Consider the following 19,403-nt stretch of genomic DNA (forward strand, 5'->3'; position numbering starts at 1 on the left):
TCCCTTATGAATAGTAAAAAAAAATGCTGCTGAGAGTTTCAGTCTTATGTATTTGTTAGGTCAGATGGATAGTGGTTTGATATCCAGGAGAACTTAACATATTTCATGAGGAAGGAGGGAGGAATAATACCAATGAGTTTCTATGATTTCTCAAGAAATTACTTTCTCTCAAAATTATGTAATCGCTTTGATTGAGGCTGCTGAGGCATAAGTGGGAGCAGAATTTGATCCTGGGGCTCTTCTAGGGCTACTGTGTAATGCATTATTCATGAACACACTCCAACTGGTGGCAACCTGAAGCTTTCTGACTTCTGATTAAAGCACATAGCTATGTTGTCCAATCTGCGTGGCACTCGGGCACTGGAGAAGCATACTGACGTACATATTTGGGCATCTGTGAGTGTTTTACAAGCTTCTCCCAGAACTTAGGGACACGTGTTAGCAGTAATATTGAAGTGGTGATGTGAACTGAATGAAGAAATATGCTTTCCCAATGCTCAGTGCAACAGGTCTGGTCAGAAATAAAGCCCAGAATGTTTTTGAGTTGATGAGCCAGTAAAACAAAGCATATGGTCAGTATTCTCCTGTCTCTGAATTTCAGTCCTGATACATACGGTGAAGATTTGTAAAACAGGACTGCAGTTCATCTCCATACAGTTGTATGTAATTCCTTGAACTTGAGAAGCCAAGTTCTTCCCCCTGCTTTCTTTCCAAGCTTTGGTTTAATCAGTCCAATGAGATGATGGTCAGAGAGGTTTTTTTCCGCAGTCACCACACCAGCAGAAGCCAGAGTTGATGTACTTGCTGAGTAAAGAACAATACTTCCCTTGTTCTTATATTCTTTCAGCAAGCATCAACTACTGAATGCTGTCAGCAGTTACATACTAAGCTAAGTGGAGTATTGCTTTGGCCCAGAATGACTGTGGTGGTGTTGAATGAGGTGATATGAAATCTCTAATCCATTTTCACAGAATAAAAATGTCTCTTACAGTGAAGTTAGTAAGATGTTTCTCAAATATCTTTTCTTAAGGTTGCCACTCCTTACAATAGCTCTGGCCAACTATTTACAATTTAATGCATCACATACTTTATGCTTGTCTGATTTAAGAAACTGCACACTCTGCCAAGGTATAGGAAGAGCTGGTATTAGTCCCAGCTTGTGTTTCCTTCCTTTGGCAAAGATGCTCTGTCAAAGATGTGTAACTTGGTGACTTCTTGGAAAGGACAAAATGTTTGGGACTCGCAAGTGAACATACCTGAAGCTGCAGCTTGTTCTTTCAGCTTATTCCTTCAGCTGAGGAGTTATCTATACCGAGCTACATGGTTTTCTCATTTATTGTTTGAATGCCATATATACTATCATATTCGGTTTTCTTCAACAACGGTTGTTCTTTCATCACTGCCGTTTCTTTCTTCAGCATAATGTCAGATGAACAACAGCCACAAAAATTCCATTTTTCATGTACTTAATTTTTTATGTAGTACACAGTGAAAAAAAAGTTATAAGCAGGAGAAAGCTTCAGAATTTTCCATTTATTCATAAAGTAACTTTCTTTAGGTATTTTCCTTCTTTATTTAAAGATGGAAACTTGTCTGCTTTGCAATAATTTCCATGTGTTACTAATGTAAATGCAATGCATATTAACTTGTTCGGTTCAGTTCTTCAGATGAAAATACATTGGAAGCTGCAAGGTATAGTTAACATCTAGTTTTAGAGTATTGAATGTCCCTGAGACAGCTGCAGATATGCAGTTCATGGTATTTTTCATTTCCATTAAATTGCTGAACAGTTCAGAACTCTCTTTCCTGAGTTGTCCATAAGAATAATGCATTTGAAGCCCTAATCTATCTGGTTCCATAAACCGAAGCCTTGAACTTGTCTTTAGTTTTCTCTTGGGTGACTGCTCTAATGTTGCTGACGGCCATTCACTTTTGCATTCCTGTAAAGCCTCTTAACAAGCTCTAGCTACTGATTTTTATCAGTTAACTGACTCAGCTTGGATTAATTTTTTTTCCCTCTCTGCAAGAAGTGAGATTTTGTTCCACAGACAATAAAGGTCCAAAGAAATAAAGATATCCTCTTCAGGTTGGTGAATGTGTAGTAATTCCCATCAATATTTCGTTGTCTGTTCCAGTGTTAGATTTTTAACTTCCTTAGCTGTATGTACTTCTCTGTGCCAGAACATTAGTCTTTGCACAGCTACGACACAGCTGAATTTGTTTCAGTTTGGTGAAAAATTCTTTTTTTCCTTATGGTTCATTGCTGTATGGGAATACCTATTCCTCTGCAGTGCCATCTTTGATATAAAAAAATACCCACTGAAAATTGACTAGTTATGTAAAGACTATTGTGGCACAACTTTTCTAGTCTTTCACATTATAACTCCGTAGTAAACAGAAAAGCCTCTGGTGATTGTGTCCTTCTTTCCTTGTAAGATCTGTGATTGGTTTTTAGGGGCTCCCAAAATATACTGGGTTTGGTGATGGCTAATAGCAATTAGGCCAGGACTATGCTTCTTTGTTAGAAAGTGCTTTCATCGCTTAAGTTGAAAGCAGAATGGAATGACAGGGGAAGGAGGAAGATGGCAGAGGAAAAAATAAAGATAAAAACCTGAAATCCAAAGATGAGAGGTTTGGTTTTCTTTGTCAGTATGTGTTTTTTGGTTATGATTGCTCTCAACTCTGCCTCGTAAACCCCATACAAATTTACCACGTAATCCTAGTGAAACAAATGCAGACAGTATGCAAATGTAAGAAGTTTATTTGATTCTTTTCTCAGACAAAATAAATATGAAAGGAATTGCATATTTTCCAAATTTCTAGGTATGGTTTGTCACTCTTGTTCATTCAGCACCAATTCAGTATGACTTATGTATAGTTCAGAAGATGGAATGAGTCTTGAGAATGAATTAAAAGCTGTAATCCATAACTGCAGTCTGCTTGGCTTTCAAAACTTTTTGCCATAGTCTCTGTCATTGTACTACAATTATAGCATGCTGAATGTTCTTGCAGAAGCCTGCCCACCAAAATATTTTTGCAGTACTGGGGCCAAATTTTCAAAGAACTGATACTGCATTCACAATGATTCTCGCACATGCTCCTACTTGCAGTCTTTCTTCTAAACCCCTGGGAGGTGGCAGGCAGTTTGAAGGCCAGTCTGACAAGATTGTGCCCAGCAAATAAGGGAATGCACTGTTTGGGTGTGTGCCTGATGCTGCAAATCAGAACAGTTTTGCATATATGGAATTGATGCGCTACCTGCTGCTTCTGTCCTCTTGCCTCTCTCTTGAGTTTGTTCTTTCAAATCTTTGGGAGTACTGAGGTGTTACTAAGCTGCTCTTGATGTTATGTACTCACTTTTTCTGTGTTCTGTTTTGAAATCCCTCAATGCAAAGAGGAATAGAACAAAGCTGTCCCTTACGAATTGGTGGGCTGGATACAAGGAATAAATATCTTGTGCTAAAGCTCCAGACTTCTAGGACACAAAATATTTTTTGTTAGATGACATTTAAAAATCCGCCACTTCAGATGTCAAAAACACTACAGCTTTTCTCTTTCCTTCTCCTTTCTTCTGCATGATCTTGGAAAAAGAAATGAGTAGGAAAAAGTAATCAATTGAGGACAGGTCTTTGGCTGCTGCTGTTGCCAGACTTGCATTGACTGCAGCAGGTTAAATGGAGAGGCCAGAGACTCCTGGATAGCACGTTCTGCCTTGTAGACTCAGATGCTCCATATGCTGTAGTCCTTAAATCTCAAAAATATTGTAAGAACTATTGGCATATTATGTGTAGTGGACCAAAAAAACATGGCCGTGGGCCCGGTCAGTCGCGAGCTCTATTAGGCTCTAGGGCAAAGAAACTGGCACTTCTCCCAACTCTTGCAGATAATTTTCCTTCTGTTTTAGATGTGCCAACAGAAACCTACTAAGGATGGTAGTGACAAGAGGCATGCTTAAAGAGACTGAAAAGTAAAGGAAAATGTTCTGTGGGCTGTGGAGGTAGTAGGAAAAGGAGGGGTAATGTCTGTGAAGGACTTAAGCTTTTCTAACTCTTCTTATTGCTCAGCCTCCAGATGGCTTCCCCTTTCATTTTAGATCAGTTAGTTCTGTATGAGCCCAAACCTATTCAAATGTATAAAGATTCTCCCTTATTGGCAGCCGTGAATATCACAGGCTGCACCACTAGCAGCTGTGCATTAGTTGTCTGCTGTGAAAGGGGGATGTGACTCCCTGGAGTAGAAGAGAAATACTCTGTAGGGTATTGTCTAACAATGGTGCTTGCCAAAGTAGAAGGATGCTCGCTGCGAGGGGCCAGTTAATGTACACGTGCACCGTACTGCTGATATTGCTTAACAGTCTAGGTTGGATTTTCTATTTGTTCCTCTGTGTGTTACTTCACTGAAATGTCATGTCTTTCATGCTCTTATTCATTTCACCTGCTCCTTCTGATTGAAACCCATGTGATGGCACAAGATAAAGGAAGGCCAGATTTTGTTTACCGTTTCCAAATTACCCCCTGCCTAAATCTTTTCTATCCTGTGCATGTCCTCTGGTGATGAGACCAAAGCAGTGTTTGCAACTGGGCAAATGTTTGTCCCTGTGGCTAAGTGTTTTAATTGGGCAGCTGATGCTCCTTCTGCCTTGTGCATCCCTGTCTTTCCTCTTGGTTACAGTACCTTCTCAAGGCTTTGAAAATTTGGCCCTGAGTGACTTCAGATGTGGGGCAAAAGCCACAATGATGTGAAGTGAAAGAGGCTGTCTATGTAACACACACTGTCAGCATAAGCAGGGAGAGCAATTTGAATTCCGTTGTATTAACAAAGAGCATTTGTATTACCAGCTTTGCCTGCTAAAGTAGAGTCTTAACATCTAACACTGTTTGTTTTCCTGTCTTCTGCTAAGTTGTTAGCTTGTTTTTGTAAACAGTTAAATAAAAGGTATGTCTGAGGGAAGTAGTGCACCTGGGGACGTCGTTTTACAAACTAATAAACTGATACGTGACATTTGGAATAACTTGCATCCTGTGTTAAAATTTTGTGTTGTCCTCCTACATGTTTGTTTTAATGTTTAAAATTGATGATTTCCTTTATTTGAATTTAAATGTTGTTTTCTTTCCCCACTTGCAGTGTCCCCACCAACAAGGCTAAGGTATAATGTAGTCAATCCTGACAGTGTACAGATCTCTTGGAAAGCCCCCAAAGGGCAATTCAGTGGATATAAGCTGCTTGTCACTCCAAGTTCAGGTAAAATGAAAATCTGTATATTCTCTTGTAAGGTGAAATTACTGTTGGCATCTGGACCTAAGGTTAGGCAGCTTTTCTGAGGCTGATGTCAATTTTTAGGAATAAGGAATTGTGAGCAAACTGTGGGTAAGAGTATTGGCCATGCAACAGAAGAGTGAAATTTATTGAAGCACTGGGTAGTCCTAGGCACAGAATATGGGAACTGATGGTAGCTCTACTTCATGTGTAGTCCTTGGGATTGTCACTGCTCATCTGTCTTTACCTTTCTTCCAGTGTGGTGTAAGGAAGACTATAGGAAGTGCTTGAGGGAGAGCGCAGGAATGCTGTTTCAGTCAGAGCTTTGAGATGGATCTCCGTGGGCCTTCTCCCATGGTGAACTTCTCAGAGCAAGATTTTAGAACAAACATGAGCATACAATCATTCTTTCATTCAAAAGCATTTTTAAAAACAGAAGATGAAGTGGCTATATAAGGCTATCTTATGGAGGTACTACTTCTGTCTATATTCACATTTAGCTAAAATACGTATGTATTTATGTATTTTTATCTGAGCTGATTATTTGATTTTTCACTTTTAATAAAGTGTCTCATTGCCCAATACTCATCTGGCACAACTTTTAAAAGCAATATGTTGGCTATTCTGTGAGACCTAGATACAGATGCAAGGGCTGATTGGATTGATTGTATCTAAAAACTTGGTTTCTTTCTGATCAGGGTGTTTGACTGCTTGCTTTTTGGTGATGTTGTCTGACCTAGTCTACTCCGTATAGTTCCAAAAGTGGACAATAAAGTACACTTGCATCTTAGGAGAGTTTGAGGTGGTTTTAACTCACTGTATTTTACCTTTCTACAAAAAAGTAATTACATCTTTGCTTATTTTTGATCTTTTCTGTTACAGGTGGAAAAACCAATCAACTAATTCTTCAAAACACTGCAACCAAAGCAATTATTCAGGGTCTAATTCCAGACCAAAACTATGCCCTTCAGATCATTGCCTTCAGTGATGACAAGGAGAGTAAGCCAGCCCAAGGCCAGTTCAGAAGTATGTATCTTTTATACCTGACATGCAGAGTTGATCAACCATTCAGCATAACTTATGAAGCTGTAACAAACTGATACTGAAAGCAGTAAGGGAAATACAGTTTCTTCTGTTGGTAGAAGGCTATTTGGAACCACAGACTTTATCTGATACAGCTACATTTGGAGGCCTGAATTAAGGCAATTGCACAGGAGTTTCTTGCTTTGGGCTTTGTTTCTTTTGGTTTGGAATGCCTATCTTTGCCATTCCTTTATGAAATTAGCCAATGTCTTTTGGAAGAAAATCTTCAGTGAGTAGAAACGAGAAGGGAAGTATGGTAATCTGATATAACAGAAAGTTTTCCTCCCTGCTTCCAAATGTTTTTATTAAACATTTGTGTAGCTGTACCAACTGACAAATAGTTATTTGTTCTATGATAGTGTGGAACTTACACTGTGATTCTTACTGGTGTTAAACTGTCAAATATGTTTACAAAGTAAGCTGAAGGCTCTTATCTGACTTATTCATGTTGTTAATATTTCTAATAAAGTGAAAATGTAGCATTATAAGAAATTCAAACAAAACCCTGATTTGTTCTTCATTTGCATCTTAAGTAGCACTGCCAGTTTGGTCAATGAAGAGAAAAATGTATCAGTTTGGAGGTATAGTTGAAATCATGCTGAATTAATTCCCTTGATGCTAAGTATCTTAATAACAGTTTGTGGGGGATGCTGCTTGTTCTGAATGCTCAATCACTTTACTCTTAGAATGAACATGAGGCAATATGTGCTGACTGCTTGATGTGCTGTGTGTAAGAGTTTTTTAGCTTTTTATCATGGCTACTGTGTATTTATTATTTTAAATAATCCCATCCCACTTAGGAAACCCACAAAACCACAGATTACTTCAGCATTAAACCCACAGAAAGCTATACCAGCTTCTATAATATAGGTGTGGTTCTATTTTAAACTAGCTCTGTTCCTCAGGAAATGCAGAGCTGGCAGCTTGATTTAACAATGTGGGAATTAAGTTCTGTTTAGTGTACTCCTCCTCTGCTGCCAATGAAAACACGTAAAACTTAACAAGATGGGAATTTCGTTTGGCCATATGAATGATGCTTTACATAAATAAAACCAGGAATGATGGATATACAAAAACTTCCTTCCTCTTATCCCGTATTCCATGTTTTTCCCCTTCTCTGACAAGTGGTTGCTGACTCTAAAGATAAGAAGAGGTCAAACAAATTCAAAACTTTGAGAATATCCTGGATTTTAGTGCACTGGAAGTGTGTATCTTATGCACTGGAATTGTTTGATGTTAGAAGAGTTTCTCTTGATGCTACAATAAAATATTATTGTTAAGAGTATTCCTTTTACATAGTTAGATATGCTTATATTTTTTTTCCTGTTTTTGCTTGTGAATTATTATACAAGATCACTGGGAGATTTCTTCTTTTTAAGATGCATCTGTAAAAATGTAGTTGGTTAGTTCATTGCCTGTGTGAACAAGTAAAAAAAAACTGATGTCTTTTTGTATAACTTTCTTATGCATTCAGATTGTTGTTACTTTGATGAAAGGGCTTTCCCCAAACCAAAAATCTGTCACAATGTGACTGACTTGTCTCATGGGAGAATTTTAAGACTTGTTCCATTTCTCTATGGACTGACTCCTCTGCAGCATTAGGATTAGAAGGGTCATCAGCACCTCCTTAGTGATGTTTGCTCCTAGTCATTATTTAAAGGAACACTCTTACTTGCTTAGCAGCAGCGTCTTTTTTGTTTAGTGTTTCTCTGGCTATTTTACCTCTTTTATTTCAATTAGAGTGGAGTTAATAAAAAAAAAAAAGTTATTTTTGGCCAGTATCCTTAGTTCTGTACCTGGAGTGAGGATGTTGTGAGTTCTGGGGAGGATTTTCTTATTGAGAGATTTTACAATGGCTTATTGTCTTCATAAGAACTTAAGATGGTCTTGTGATTATATTTTGGATTGAGGCTTGAGAGAATGCTGTTTCAGATACTCCACATGCAGTTGGTTTAAATCAGTGTAATCCATTTGGCTTTGATTTTGCTTCTGTAAAACAGAATGCCTGTGTTGTCCTTTTTGTATTGTGTGTTTCTAGAGATAACAGGTAGTCTTTCACAGTCTCACAATGTTTTGGGAAGGACGTAGCACAGAGTGACTCTGATCCAGGCTAAGATTTGGTGCCTACTTGAATGAATGTTGGTCATAATCCAGGCCTACGTAAACTAAGGTTTTTAACTGGGGTAAAATTTTGCTTTCTATGGCACACCTTTTTTTCTTTTTTTCCTGAGATGTTCCTGGCCATTGTAGATTGCAGGGATTTTGACACCAGTTAACATGCAAAGGAAATCATGTAATTTATTCCTCTGATATAAATATATGTATACGTATATATATATATATATTATTCTTTTCCATAATATATTACTTTTGCAGTGATTTTTTGCAAAATCTTTCAAACTACATTGGAGTAGGGAGATGCTGGCTATTAATAAAATATAAAGATTAGCTAATCAAGCTAGATTCTGCTAGGCTTTTATGAGAAATCTAAGACCTAGAGGGTGAAGTATCCTATGCTCTTGAAAGACAGGAAACTATTGAAGTGTAAGCTTTGAAAAAACTCTGCTGTTGTGGGAATACTTGGTGCCCTGAACACAGATTTGGGTATGGGATTTAAGCTGATTTTTGCAAAGAAGATAATGTAATAGCTGGCTTATGTGATCTTGTGCTGGATGACCTGCAGTAGAACTTTGCAGTACTGGAGTTTGCCCAACTAGCTTTGCCAACTTCTGCAGTTATATTTCCAGTGCTGACTCTTATTATAGGCTTAGATGCTGATGTCACTGTATTTGGACTCTCTTGAATGAGAGGAATCACTTTTGAGAACTTTAATGTCTCTAGAAGGGAGTGAGGGGGGCAGAATCATGAAGTAATAAACCCAAGGAGAGTAAGAGCAACAGTCACTTATTACCTAAGTATATTGCAAGATATTGTGTGAAATGTCTCTATTTGAAAGAGGAAAACAACGTGCTTCCATTGCTCTGTTTCTGGTTTGATTGATTTATTTTTCCCTTTATTTTTCTAGTTAAAGACATAGAGAGAAGAAAAGAAACAAGTAAATCCAAAGTGAAGGATCCGGAAAAAACAAATGCGAGTAAACCAGCTCCAGAAGGTCAGATGTGACTTGGGTGATATTCTGATAATAACCAGCTTCTTTGTTTAACTTGGCCACTGCATAGATTTTCTTTAAATCATTACTTCAGATCTTGTTTCCAGGGTAGTTGAGTTGAGCAGAAGGGAAAAAATCAGTATTTCCATGAATACTGGAGAGTTTCTACAACAGAGGGATGACTTCTAGTTCTGTATTCTGTTTTATCACTTTATGCAGTAAGCACTAACTGCCACTATGAGTAGCATAAAAGCAGGCTTTGAACCTGCATTAAAAAAAAAAAAAATCATACTACCTTTACATCCCCACTGGGTGCACTAGTTAAAAAAATGAAATAAAATTGTGTGCATGTACTTGTATGGGTGGGTATATATTTAAATAGATCTTTTTTCATATAGCTGTTTTTAATGCATTTATGTGTGTGTGATGTCGTGTCATCTTGCCTGCAAGACAGACTTAACTAATGTTAACTCCTACCTGAAATTAAATGGATATTCTTCTGTAATTGTGATATCATAACTTTATGTCTGCCCTAAGGATGGTCTTGTATTTGAAAGAATTTGAAATACTTTGGGGGAAAAAAAGCTTTTGTCTAGTTGTGAGGAGTTAATCTTCTGGCAAAATGTAATATTGCTTATCGTGAGAAGCTCATCTAGAATGGGCAGCAACTTCTATTTAAAGCTTTAAATTATTTGGTTGTGTCAGTGTAGTTTGTGTCAGAGCAAAATACACTTTCATCTAGTACTTGTGGGAAGCTCTTGCTGTTCTTTTGTTGTAATATCTTTTACTAGAAAACTGGGAAGGCAAAATGTCTCAGTCAATGAAGTTGACCAAAAAGAGGTTAAAAAAAACCCAAAAACCTGCCAACAACACCAAAACCCAATTATGCTGATTCGTATGAATCCTTGCTTGTGTTTAAACCCAATCACAGCAATATTCAAAGGCAGTGTACTTTTTTCGTACTGTCTAGCTGTTCATATTTCTTCCTTATGGACAGCATAATGATTCACCAAAGTGATAGAGATTCCAACTGAATGACTTCAGGGAGAATAGAGTGAGAGCCCGGGCAAAAAAGTTGTGCAGAAACAACAATGTCAGCAAAAAATGCTTAGCAGTGAATTCAGAAATGAAGCATGAGGAATAATGGTATCAAATTTTTTCTCGTTTAATGTGTGAGGGCTGGTCCACCTCAACTGAAGTTGAATCATTGAATTAAAAACAAAATAAATCACGAAGTGTCTCTGAAAGAAATAAAAGCAAAATATTATGGTAAAACTGTGAAGAATAACTTGATCCTCTGCAGGTGTTTGACAGGAAATGGTCTGAGTGTGACCTAAAGAATTAATCATTTAAATAGACCTAAAGAATTAGACGCTTAATTAGTTTCATAACAATTTGATATTATGTCTGCATTTGATGCATTTAATAGCACCTCTGATACATTCTGTGGCTGAGTTATATCTTTAGTTCAAGTTGGTGATGCTGTAAAAGTTAGCAGTGCAAAAAAAAAAAGCCTCCAACAATTGGGTAGTATGATATATTACCTGAAAATGGAGCAATCTTTGCCCACAAAGCAAATTGAAAACAACCATTGTCCAGACTGATATTGTTGGGACATGGTCAATGCTTCTGTTCTTGTCTTAGCTGGAAGGGTAGCAAAAGCTTATTTAGCCTTTTCTGCAAGTACCAGAGCCAAGTTTTGAAGTAAGAAGGTGCCTTCTGCGAACATCTGCTCCACTTCTTACTGAGGGATGGTTTGAAAAGGTGAGACTGGATGATCTTTGCAGGCTTTACAAAGGCAGAAGTCATAATTCATTCTTCTGCATATGAAGAATTGTCTCTCAGAATTCTCTGATGTGAATGTTAGGACAGGTTTTGCATTTTAATAGGTCATGTAATCCCAACTCAATGTTTTGGGGCAAAATTAATGCATAGCAATAAACTTGTTAAAATGTACAGAAAGTGTGTGAACGCAGTCCATAATTAGTGTGTGTTAAGGTAGCTCTTACCTGTTGATCCATGTGTATCATGCTGATTTTTCTGAAGGGCACCAGGGGTACGTAATTATTGAAGCTTGTTGTTCATAAATGCTTAACTAATAACTTTCTTCAAGAAACTCTGTCAAGTGGTTTGTGTGGCTCATGAGAAATTATTTCAGCAGCTCTAGTATCCCAGGTTAAAATTTTCCATGTGTTATGTCCTGACTGTGTAGATAGTTTGGAAAGATTTATTCCTTTCTTTCCTACTCAAAGTACTGTGCTCTTATCTCAAATAAATCTGCAGTGTATATCAGTAGTGTCATCATGCTGAATTAATTCACCTTTTAATTTATACATCAAATGTTAACAGTGTGTTTGATTTCCAGAAAGCTCCTCTGGTTCTTCTGTACAAATAATTTCAAGTGTTGAATCTTCTTCCTGTATTTCTCAGAACCTGTCAGTTTTCAGCTTAGTGATAGATTAATCACTGCTGCACACTCAGTAACATCAGAAGCCTTTTTTTCTTCCTCTCTGTTGAGATAAAGTTCACGGACTCACCTTCTTTCAGCATGCACTGATATTTGAGTACTTGTACCTTGGCACTTCTCCAATTCTATCATGTACAAAGCTCCTTTCTTCACAATGAAAGGGATTAATACGTTCTTTGCCTTCTCAGATGTTTTGTAGTTTTTCAAAGAAATACTAGGAGTGATTCTGTAGTCACATCCCTTTAGGGAGAGAAGAATCGCAGTGTTTTTGACTGCATCCTGTGGCAAGTACGTGACTGTATCCTTTCAAGTGCTTCAGTTAATGCCTGTAAAGTTCTCAGACAATGATTTTAATGACAATAACAAAACACAGAGGGCCAATTTTATTTTTTTGCTTGCAAACTTTATTTGGGGATTTTTTTTCTATGAGAGTTGTTGTAGGTTAGCCTAGGCTATCTGCCAAACTCTTACTTAGTTGCTTTCTCCATGAGGATAGTGGGAGAAGATAGGAAGAACAGAAATGAGGAAGTGTTGTGGTTTAACCAAGCAGGTAGCTAAGCACCACATGGTCATTTCTTCCCTTCTCCCTGTCTCCCAGTGGGATGGGGAGAGAATTGAGGGGGGAAGCCAAAAGAACAACAGAGTAAACTTGGGAGATGGTATCTTCTCACAATGGATGGCCAGGGTCGGAAGGGACCTCAAGGATCATGAACCTCCCCGTTTAATACTAGACCAGGCTGCCCAGGACCCCATCCAACTTGAACACCTCTAGGGATGGGGCATCCACAACCTCTCTAGGCAAAAAAATATAAAATCTGTTTAATAAAATAGAGAAGGAAGTGTGAGGAAGAATCTATTGTAATGATAATTAGAGGTATAAAAATTAAGGGATGTATAAGCAATTGCTCACCACCCAGTGATGAGTGCCCAGCTGGACTCTAAAATCAACTTTGTTTGAATTTTTTTATTTTTTTTTTTTTCCCAGCTGAAACCAGGACAGAATGCTCATGGATTGTTTGCCAGAGATCATCACAGGCAAATCAGATTAGACTTGACTTGAGAAAAAAAGCACCCCATTTATTGCCAGTTAAAATAATAATTAAAAAACAAACAAAAAAAACCAACAAAACTAATTGGATAGTAGGAAACAGAACTACAAGCATTAAAACAAATTTGCCTTCCTCTCTTTCCTGAATGTTTTTTTCATATTTTTCTTCTTCCAATGCTGTGCACATAATCAAGTAATACAAAATGCATATAATCCATAAAATATATTGGTATATGAATCTGATGCTTGGATTATAATAGCTCTTCCAGTAACATCATGCTGGTCTTTAGATGCTGATAGAAATGAGAGGTGCAGTAGACTTTCACAGAATCACAGAATTGTGATTCTTTCAAAACACTCGGGTTTGTTTTCTTCTTCCAGTACTGCTATCACCTTTGTAGGTAATTAGCATTCACCCTGTAGCTATCGAATGCACTGTGTTGCATACTGTAGGAATGAAATCCAGAGAGGTTCAGCAGAAGAGACTAATGATTTGATTTGTCTGTTTAATTAATGTCAGCTGCTTCAGTATGTACTGCTAGATAGTGTGAAGTCAGCGTTGTGAGGTATTTTACTTAGCTCCAGGAATGAATACTTTCTGAGATACTGCTCTGTGGGCTGTGTTTCTTAGTTTACTCATTTCATCCTGGCTAGCATAACTGCAGATGTTGGTTTTAGTTTCTTTTCTGTGATATTTTTAAAAATTACTTGTTGAATTGTACGCTACAGAACTCATTAATTATGTCTTTGTTCAACCTGTAATTGGTTGTATTGACAGTGTTTCACTGTGCTTTCTGGAGGGGACTTCAGCTTTTGCATTATGAACAAGCAGAAGAAAGAGATCATGACTGTTTTGTGTGGGCATATTTCCCAGTGCCATTCTGTTCTTCCTATGCATTCTGTCATCTGTTTGTTGTATGTTAGTCTGTTTCAGCAATCTTAGGCTAAGAGTACAGGTTATTGGAAAGTACTTTTCTGTCACTGTCAGTGTGAATTCTTTTGTCCTATTTAGTGACTGCACTAAATACTACAGTCATTCAGTACAGTCAGACAGGTTTGCCATAGCTCCATGCCTCTATATTCAACCAGCAGCAAGGCTGAGCATGTATTCCTAGTTAAGTGTTCTCAAATGCACAAACACGTTTGGCCACAAAGATCAGCAGTCTCAGGGTACACACCAACGAAAACATCAGTGGCCTCTTCCTGTTCACCTCTCTAGCGGATTGGGATGAAAGCCAACAAGTGGGGAAAAAAATGACCCCTTCAGTAACTGATGCTTGGATCCCCTTATCTCTAATTGTGTCATGCAGACAAATACACAGGCAGACAGGTCTCTCAGTTGACTTTCACAGCAGAATCTACAGGCCTAGATGTCCTAGTCTCTCTTGTAGCCTGCTCCACCTGTCTCATAGAGACACAGATATTTGGCCCAGGCTAATAATTGCTTTGATACCTGGCTCCCAAGCTGCTTTCTCTATTTCCAGCTAGTTTGCTTGATATTCATTAGACTAAGCGTATCGTACTAAGGCTTAGACAATCCTCATTCCTGTATGGGATGTTAGGATGACTTGGGTTGGAAAAGGCCCAAAGGATCATGAATCTCCAACCCCCCTGCCGCAGGTAGGGCCACCAACCTCCAGGTCTGGTACTAAACCAAGCTGCCAAGGGCTCCATCCAACACCCGACCTAGTCTTGAACACCTCCAGTGTTGGGGCATCCACAGCTTCTCTGGGCAGCCTGTTCCAGCACTTCACTGCTCTCTCTGTGAAGAACTTCCCCCGAGATCTAATATAAACCTTCCGTCTTCCGAGCTTAAAACAATTCCCCCTTCTATCACTACCTACCCAAGTAAAAAGTTTATTCCATTCCTCTTTAAATGCTGGAAAGCTGCAATGAGGTCTCCTCACAGCCTTCTCTTCTCCATGCTGAACAAGCCCAGCTCCCTCAGCCTGTCTTTGTAGAGGAGGTGCTCCAGCCCTCTGATCATCTTCATGGCCCTCCTCTGGACCTTCTCCAACAGCTCCACGATTTTCCTGTGCTGGGGGCCCCAAACCTAGACACAGTACTCTGGATAGGGCATCTCATAATAAATCTAATCCTCTGAGTGGTAGCGCTATCAGTCTGTAAAGTGCTCTGGGAATCTTGCCTTTGACTCAACATTACAGATGTCACCCCTGGACCCTGAGCAAATGTATGTCTTCTGATGGACTTGGGAATAATCCTGTTTTTTTTTTTTTTTTTTTTTTTTTTTTAAGAGTTTTATTCAGGTTCTCCCAACTGTCATTGTTCCTCTGTGCTCCTTTGTGCACAAAGGCAAGCATTTTATCACATAACCTAATATAATGTAGGTTTGCTTGTATTTTATCGACTGCGTTATGTATCTCCCTCTGAAGCTGGATTGGGTGCCTGAACCAAGACAGCAGAAAATATGGGTTTACTGTATGATAGTGAATTAAAACTCCAGAACAACCATAGCAAATGGAGGAAAGGCACTTGCATTTTTTCACTACACTATTGTTTATGAGTTGTATTTCTTATATTTGTTGTTTAATGCAGATGATTTCTTTCCTGTCTTTTCATTTTGCTATCTCCCACTCTGGATTAAACTGTTTTGCAAGTACCTATTTGCTAGCTCATGTTTGATTTTTCTTTACAGGTCTCAATATATTAATTCAATATTAGACCATGTCTGACGAGCTACAATCAGAACAGTACAGAAAAAAACAGGATTTTTTTTGGAGGCTTTTTATTCCTTGATGTGCCACGTGGATGTTGACCTCCTTTATGTTAGAGCAGATAGCAGACCCAGAGCTATGCTGGGAGGTGGTATTTTTCTGTTTTGAATGCTTACTCTAATATCTAGGCAGCACCATGGAGTAAGTACAAGACCTGCCTGTTTTAGTGTATGCTATTCTATTAAAGGTAATATCAGCTTAAAAATGAATTTATCATCCCTGTTTCTTTGTGGTGTGGCCTCAGATTCCCATGTGTCCCTTGAGAAGACTGGGGAGTGCTTGAATCATGCTATAACGTACTTAAAGCATTCTGGACTACCACAAAACCTTGGCAAGCATTTATAATTATGCTTCCCTCAGCATACTCTTCTGACAACTCTACAATGGCTCAGCCCTAGGGAAAATTTTATAGATCCATTTTGGTTTCGGACTCTCACTTTTATACTTGGCTCCTTTCTGAGCCTTTTTTTTCCTATCTAATGGAGAATCTGTGTTACGTTTATGTCAGTTGCCACTAATGAAAGCAGCACCTGATCATCTGACTTTGCCAGTAAGCTTCTCACTTGAATCCAGGTGTGTCAGTGATTTCCTGATGTAGTACTAAAATTTCTTCAATTTCTAAAGGAAGCCTATAAAGAGGAGGTAAGCCAACACTTTGAAGGGGTAGATAATAGCGGGACAAGGGGAACTGGTTTTAAGTTGAAAGAGGGAAGATTTAGGTTGGATATCAGGGGGAAGTTCTTTCCTATGAGAGAGGTGAGGTGCTGGAACAGGCTGCCCAGATTGTTTGTGGATGCCCTGTCCCTGGACGTGTTCAAGGTCAGCCTGGTCTAGTATTAAATGTGGAGGTTGGTGGCCCTGCCTGTGGCAGGGGGGTTGGAGCTTGATGATCCTTGGGATGCCTTCTGACCCTGGCCATTCTATGATTTTCTGCTCTGGAATCCATTTAGAACTTGCCCAGCAGATGTATCTGCAGACCCCCACCCATTCTATGTAAATGAGGCATGGCTTCTTTTTTGGTAGTGATTGTTTTTCACCCGTGCTGTGCAAGAGATGACTTCTTCCTCAACTTCAGGTGATGCAAATATCTGCCTCAAAACAGGACATGAGGAGGACTTAGCTGAATACATCTTTGGCATACGAATTTAGGATATCCAATCCAAGCCAGGTGTAATTTGATTGAAGTGTTTGTCAAGTTTCTATGCCAGTCTATAAACCTTTGAACCACCATACAGAGGTTTGTACACATTGGGAATTCCTTGCTAGCTACTGGATGACTTCCAGGAGGACTCTGTTCCAAGGAAACTCTTGAATAAACTCCCTCATTGTTTGGAAAGTTTAGCTCATTGTGTTTTGGATGATCGGTGCTTATTCCAAGAGTTCATCCTACGAATTTCTCTGGGGTGGACATAGCTAAACCTTTGAATCCTCTGACTACTTGCAACTTGGATTTCCTTTTTTCAATGGCAGTGTTTTTATGGATCTGGCCATGATCCTTCGGCACACTCCTGCTTCCTGCCTCCCACAGCTGGAAAACCTGATAGGATGAATCAATACTGAGATGAGCAGATCTCTTAAATGCTTTCTCTTTGCCATCCTTCTGAGATTTTGAGAAAACCAAACATGCTACTACATTTACAGATTTTAGTAATATATATTTCCCTCAGTTGTATAGGAGACTGTTCTCCAGTATCAGATAAATGGAATCAGGGCACTTATCAGACCCCTTCTTTCATTTTGAATACAATACCCTGGATGACTTTGCCCAAGCCATTCTGTGATTCTATGGTTACTGTCTTGACAGAACCCAGACTCCAAGGTCCATTGAGTATGTGATTGGAGCCGTGCGTGCAGCATCAGGTTCTGTAACACCACCATCATTATGGCCACAAGAACCTTTAAAAATAGGCTTAGAAGAAGAAGAATGGAGAGTTGTGTTGCCCATAATCCATTGTAATGATAATCGTTCTATGCTATTTCTGTATCTTGGAAGTCTGTATGAATTATGTTTCTATTAGCACAGGTTTCTATTGGCCACTTGGAAGGAAAGACATGAAAGAGGGCAGTTTTTATTTCTATTTACTTCAAGGAGAAAGAGTATGCTAGTGACGTTGAGATATGGCACCTTTCAACATCTTTATCTATTAAGAGGTAAATGGCCACGAGTTTGCCTGTAAGTGTGTTGCAGTCAACTGAATAAGAGAGAAATATATTCTTGAGAAAAACCAAGATGCTAACTGGAGATTCAAAGGTTTGTTCAGGAAAGAAAAGCTTGATATTAGAAGGTGTGGTCAGTTTCAGTTTTTCACCTAGGATTCTGCTTAACTCATGGCTTCTCATCCTAGCTGTGTTGTTTTTCTTCTGTTGGTGTGTTATGATCACATACATGTTTATTGTTGTGTATTATCTCTCATACAATGTTCCACGCCAGTCAGAAGCTGAAGATTGGGCAGATTGCCTTTCTGTTATTTACAGTCTCCCTCCTCGTCCCTCTTTAGAAACTCTCTTTGAACACACCTGCTTTATGAAAAGTAGACACAGTGATGACAGATGTCCACAGAACCTGTAGCTCAGAAAAAAAAAAAGGTGCAATTTATAGCTCTCTTTCTACTAAACCAGTGTAGATAAAAACAACCTTTCAGCTTTGTCATGAAATGATCCAGCTCCTATATCAGTGTGTTCAGTTTGTAACCCTTGAATTACAAAATCTTAGGTTAATAACCCTTAGTTTATAAGCTGTGTATGCTCGTATGTTAGCACAGGAAGGACTTCTTGGTAAGTCTGAACTGTTTCCAGCTGAACACCCTCCCCCAGCCCCATGTGGCTCTTTGGGGTTTTTTGGTAGTTTTCCTCAAGGCATTGACTTCTTTGTGTAATCAGTTCTTACCTGAAATGGGAGATTGCTCTCATACTTGAATGACTGATTAATAGAAGCCCAGGTGAGTGAACAGCTATTCTTTTCAGACTGCTTTTCAGCTCTTCAAGTTATTAGCTGTTGAACATCCATCCAATTGTCAGAATGCACTGGCATGGTTTGATTCTGCTGGCAGCAAGAGACTGTTACCTTAAGTCAGATTCAGGGTCTGTGTTGATATGTTTCATTACTTAAATACTTCATTGCTACTATGCAGAGGCACTCCTTAACAGTTCTTAATCATGTGCCAGCATGAATTCTTTTTACTTCTATTTGAACCTACATAGTAGTGCATTTAAAATTTGTGTGTCAGTCTTGGAAGGATGAGACAAAAAAAGCAATGGTGAGGTGGTAAAAGATTGCAACAGCACCTTCTGCTGCATTAATAAACACCAAGGTGGAAGACTGAGACTCTCTTGTAAGAAAGCTATAATCATAAAAGACTGATGCATCAACACATTAATCTGTCACTAAGCAGCATTGCTTTGTGCTCTTGGCAACAGCACATGAGATTAAGACTAACATTTGGTATCTGTTTTCTGGGACTGTGCTCCTTGAGAGCACATGGCCTTCTCGTAAATGCAGCTAGAAGGTACTAAGTCTTTTGCTTTTGAGCTGTTTGCTGTACAAGTTCCTTTTAAGGGGTGCTCCTTACACTTTGAGAGGGAAGATTTGTTCCACAGTTTGTCTTGTTCATCTGATACTAACACTGTTGATAAACATTAAGCAGGAACTTGTAGCGAGGAGAGGTGAGTTCAGGGTCATTTCCACCATCACTACTTATTATAAAG

General features: G+C 38.8%; 1 protein-coding gene across 6 annotated transcripts in view; it reads left to right on the forward strand.

The window, feature by feature from the left end:
• Window positions 1-19,403, forward strand: part of COL14A1 (collagen type XIV alpha 1 chain) — a 116,078-nt gene that overhangs the window by 3,854 nt on the left and 92,821 nt on the right. For all 6 annotated transcript variants that reach the window (XM_052703956.1, XM_052703954.1, XM_052703955.1 and 3 more), the window contains exons 3-5: window positions 5,125-5,241; window positions 6,139-6,282; window positions 9,365-9,451. In XM_052703956.1, coding sequence (XP_052559916.1) covers window positions 5,125-5,241; window positions 6,139-6,282; window positions 9,365-9,451 — 348 coding nt within the window. The remainder of the gene's footprint in view (window positions 1-5,124; window positions 5,242-6,138; window positions 6,283-9,364; window positions 9,452-19,403) is intronic.

The sequence above is a fragment of the Tympanuchus pallidicinctus genome, unplaced genomic scaffold (assembly GCF_026119805.1).
Source record: "Tympanuchus pallidicinctus isolate F22 unplaced genomic scaffold, pur_lepc_1.0 scaffold5, whole genome shotgun sequence".
In the NCBI taxonomy this organism is placed as follows: Eukaryota; Metazoa; Chordata; class Aves; order Galliformes; family Phasianidae; genus Tympanuchus; species Tympanuchus pallidicinctus.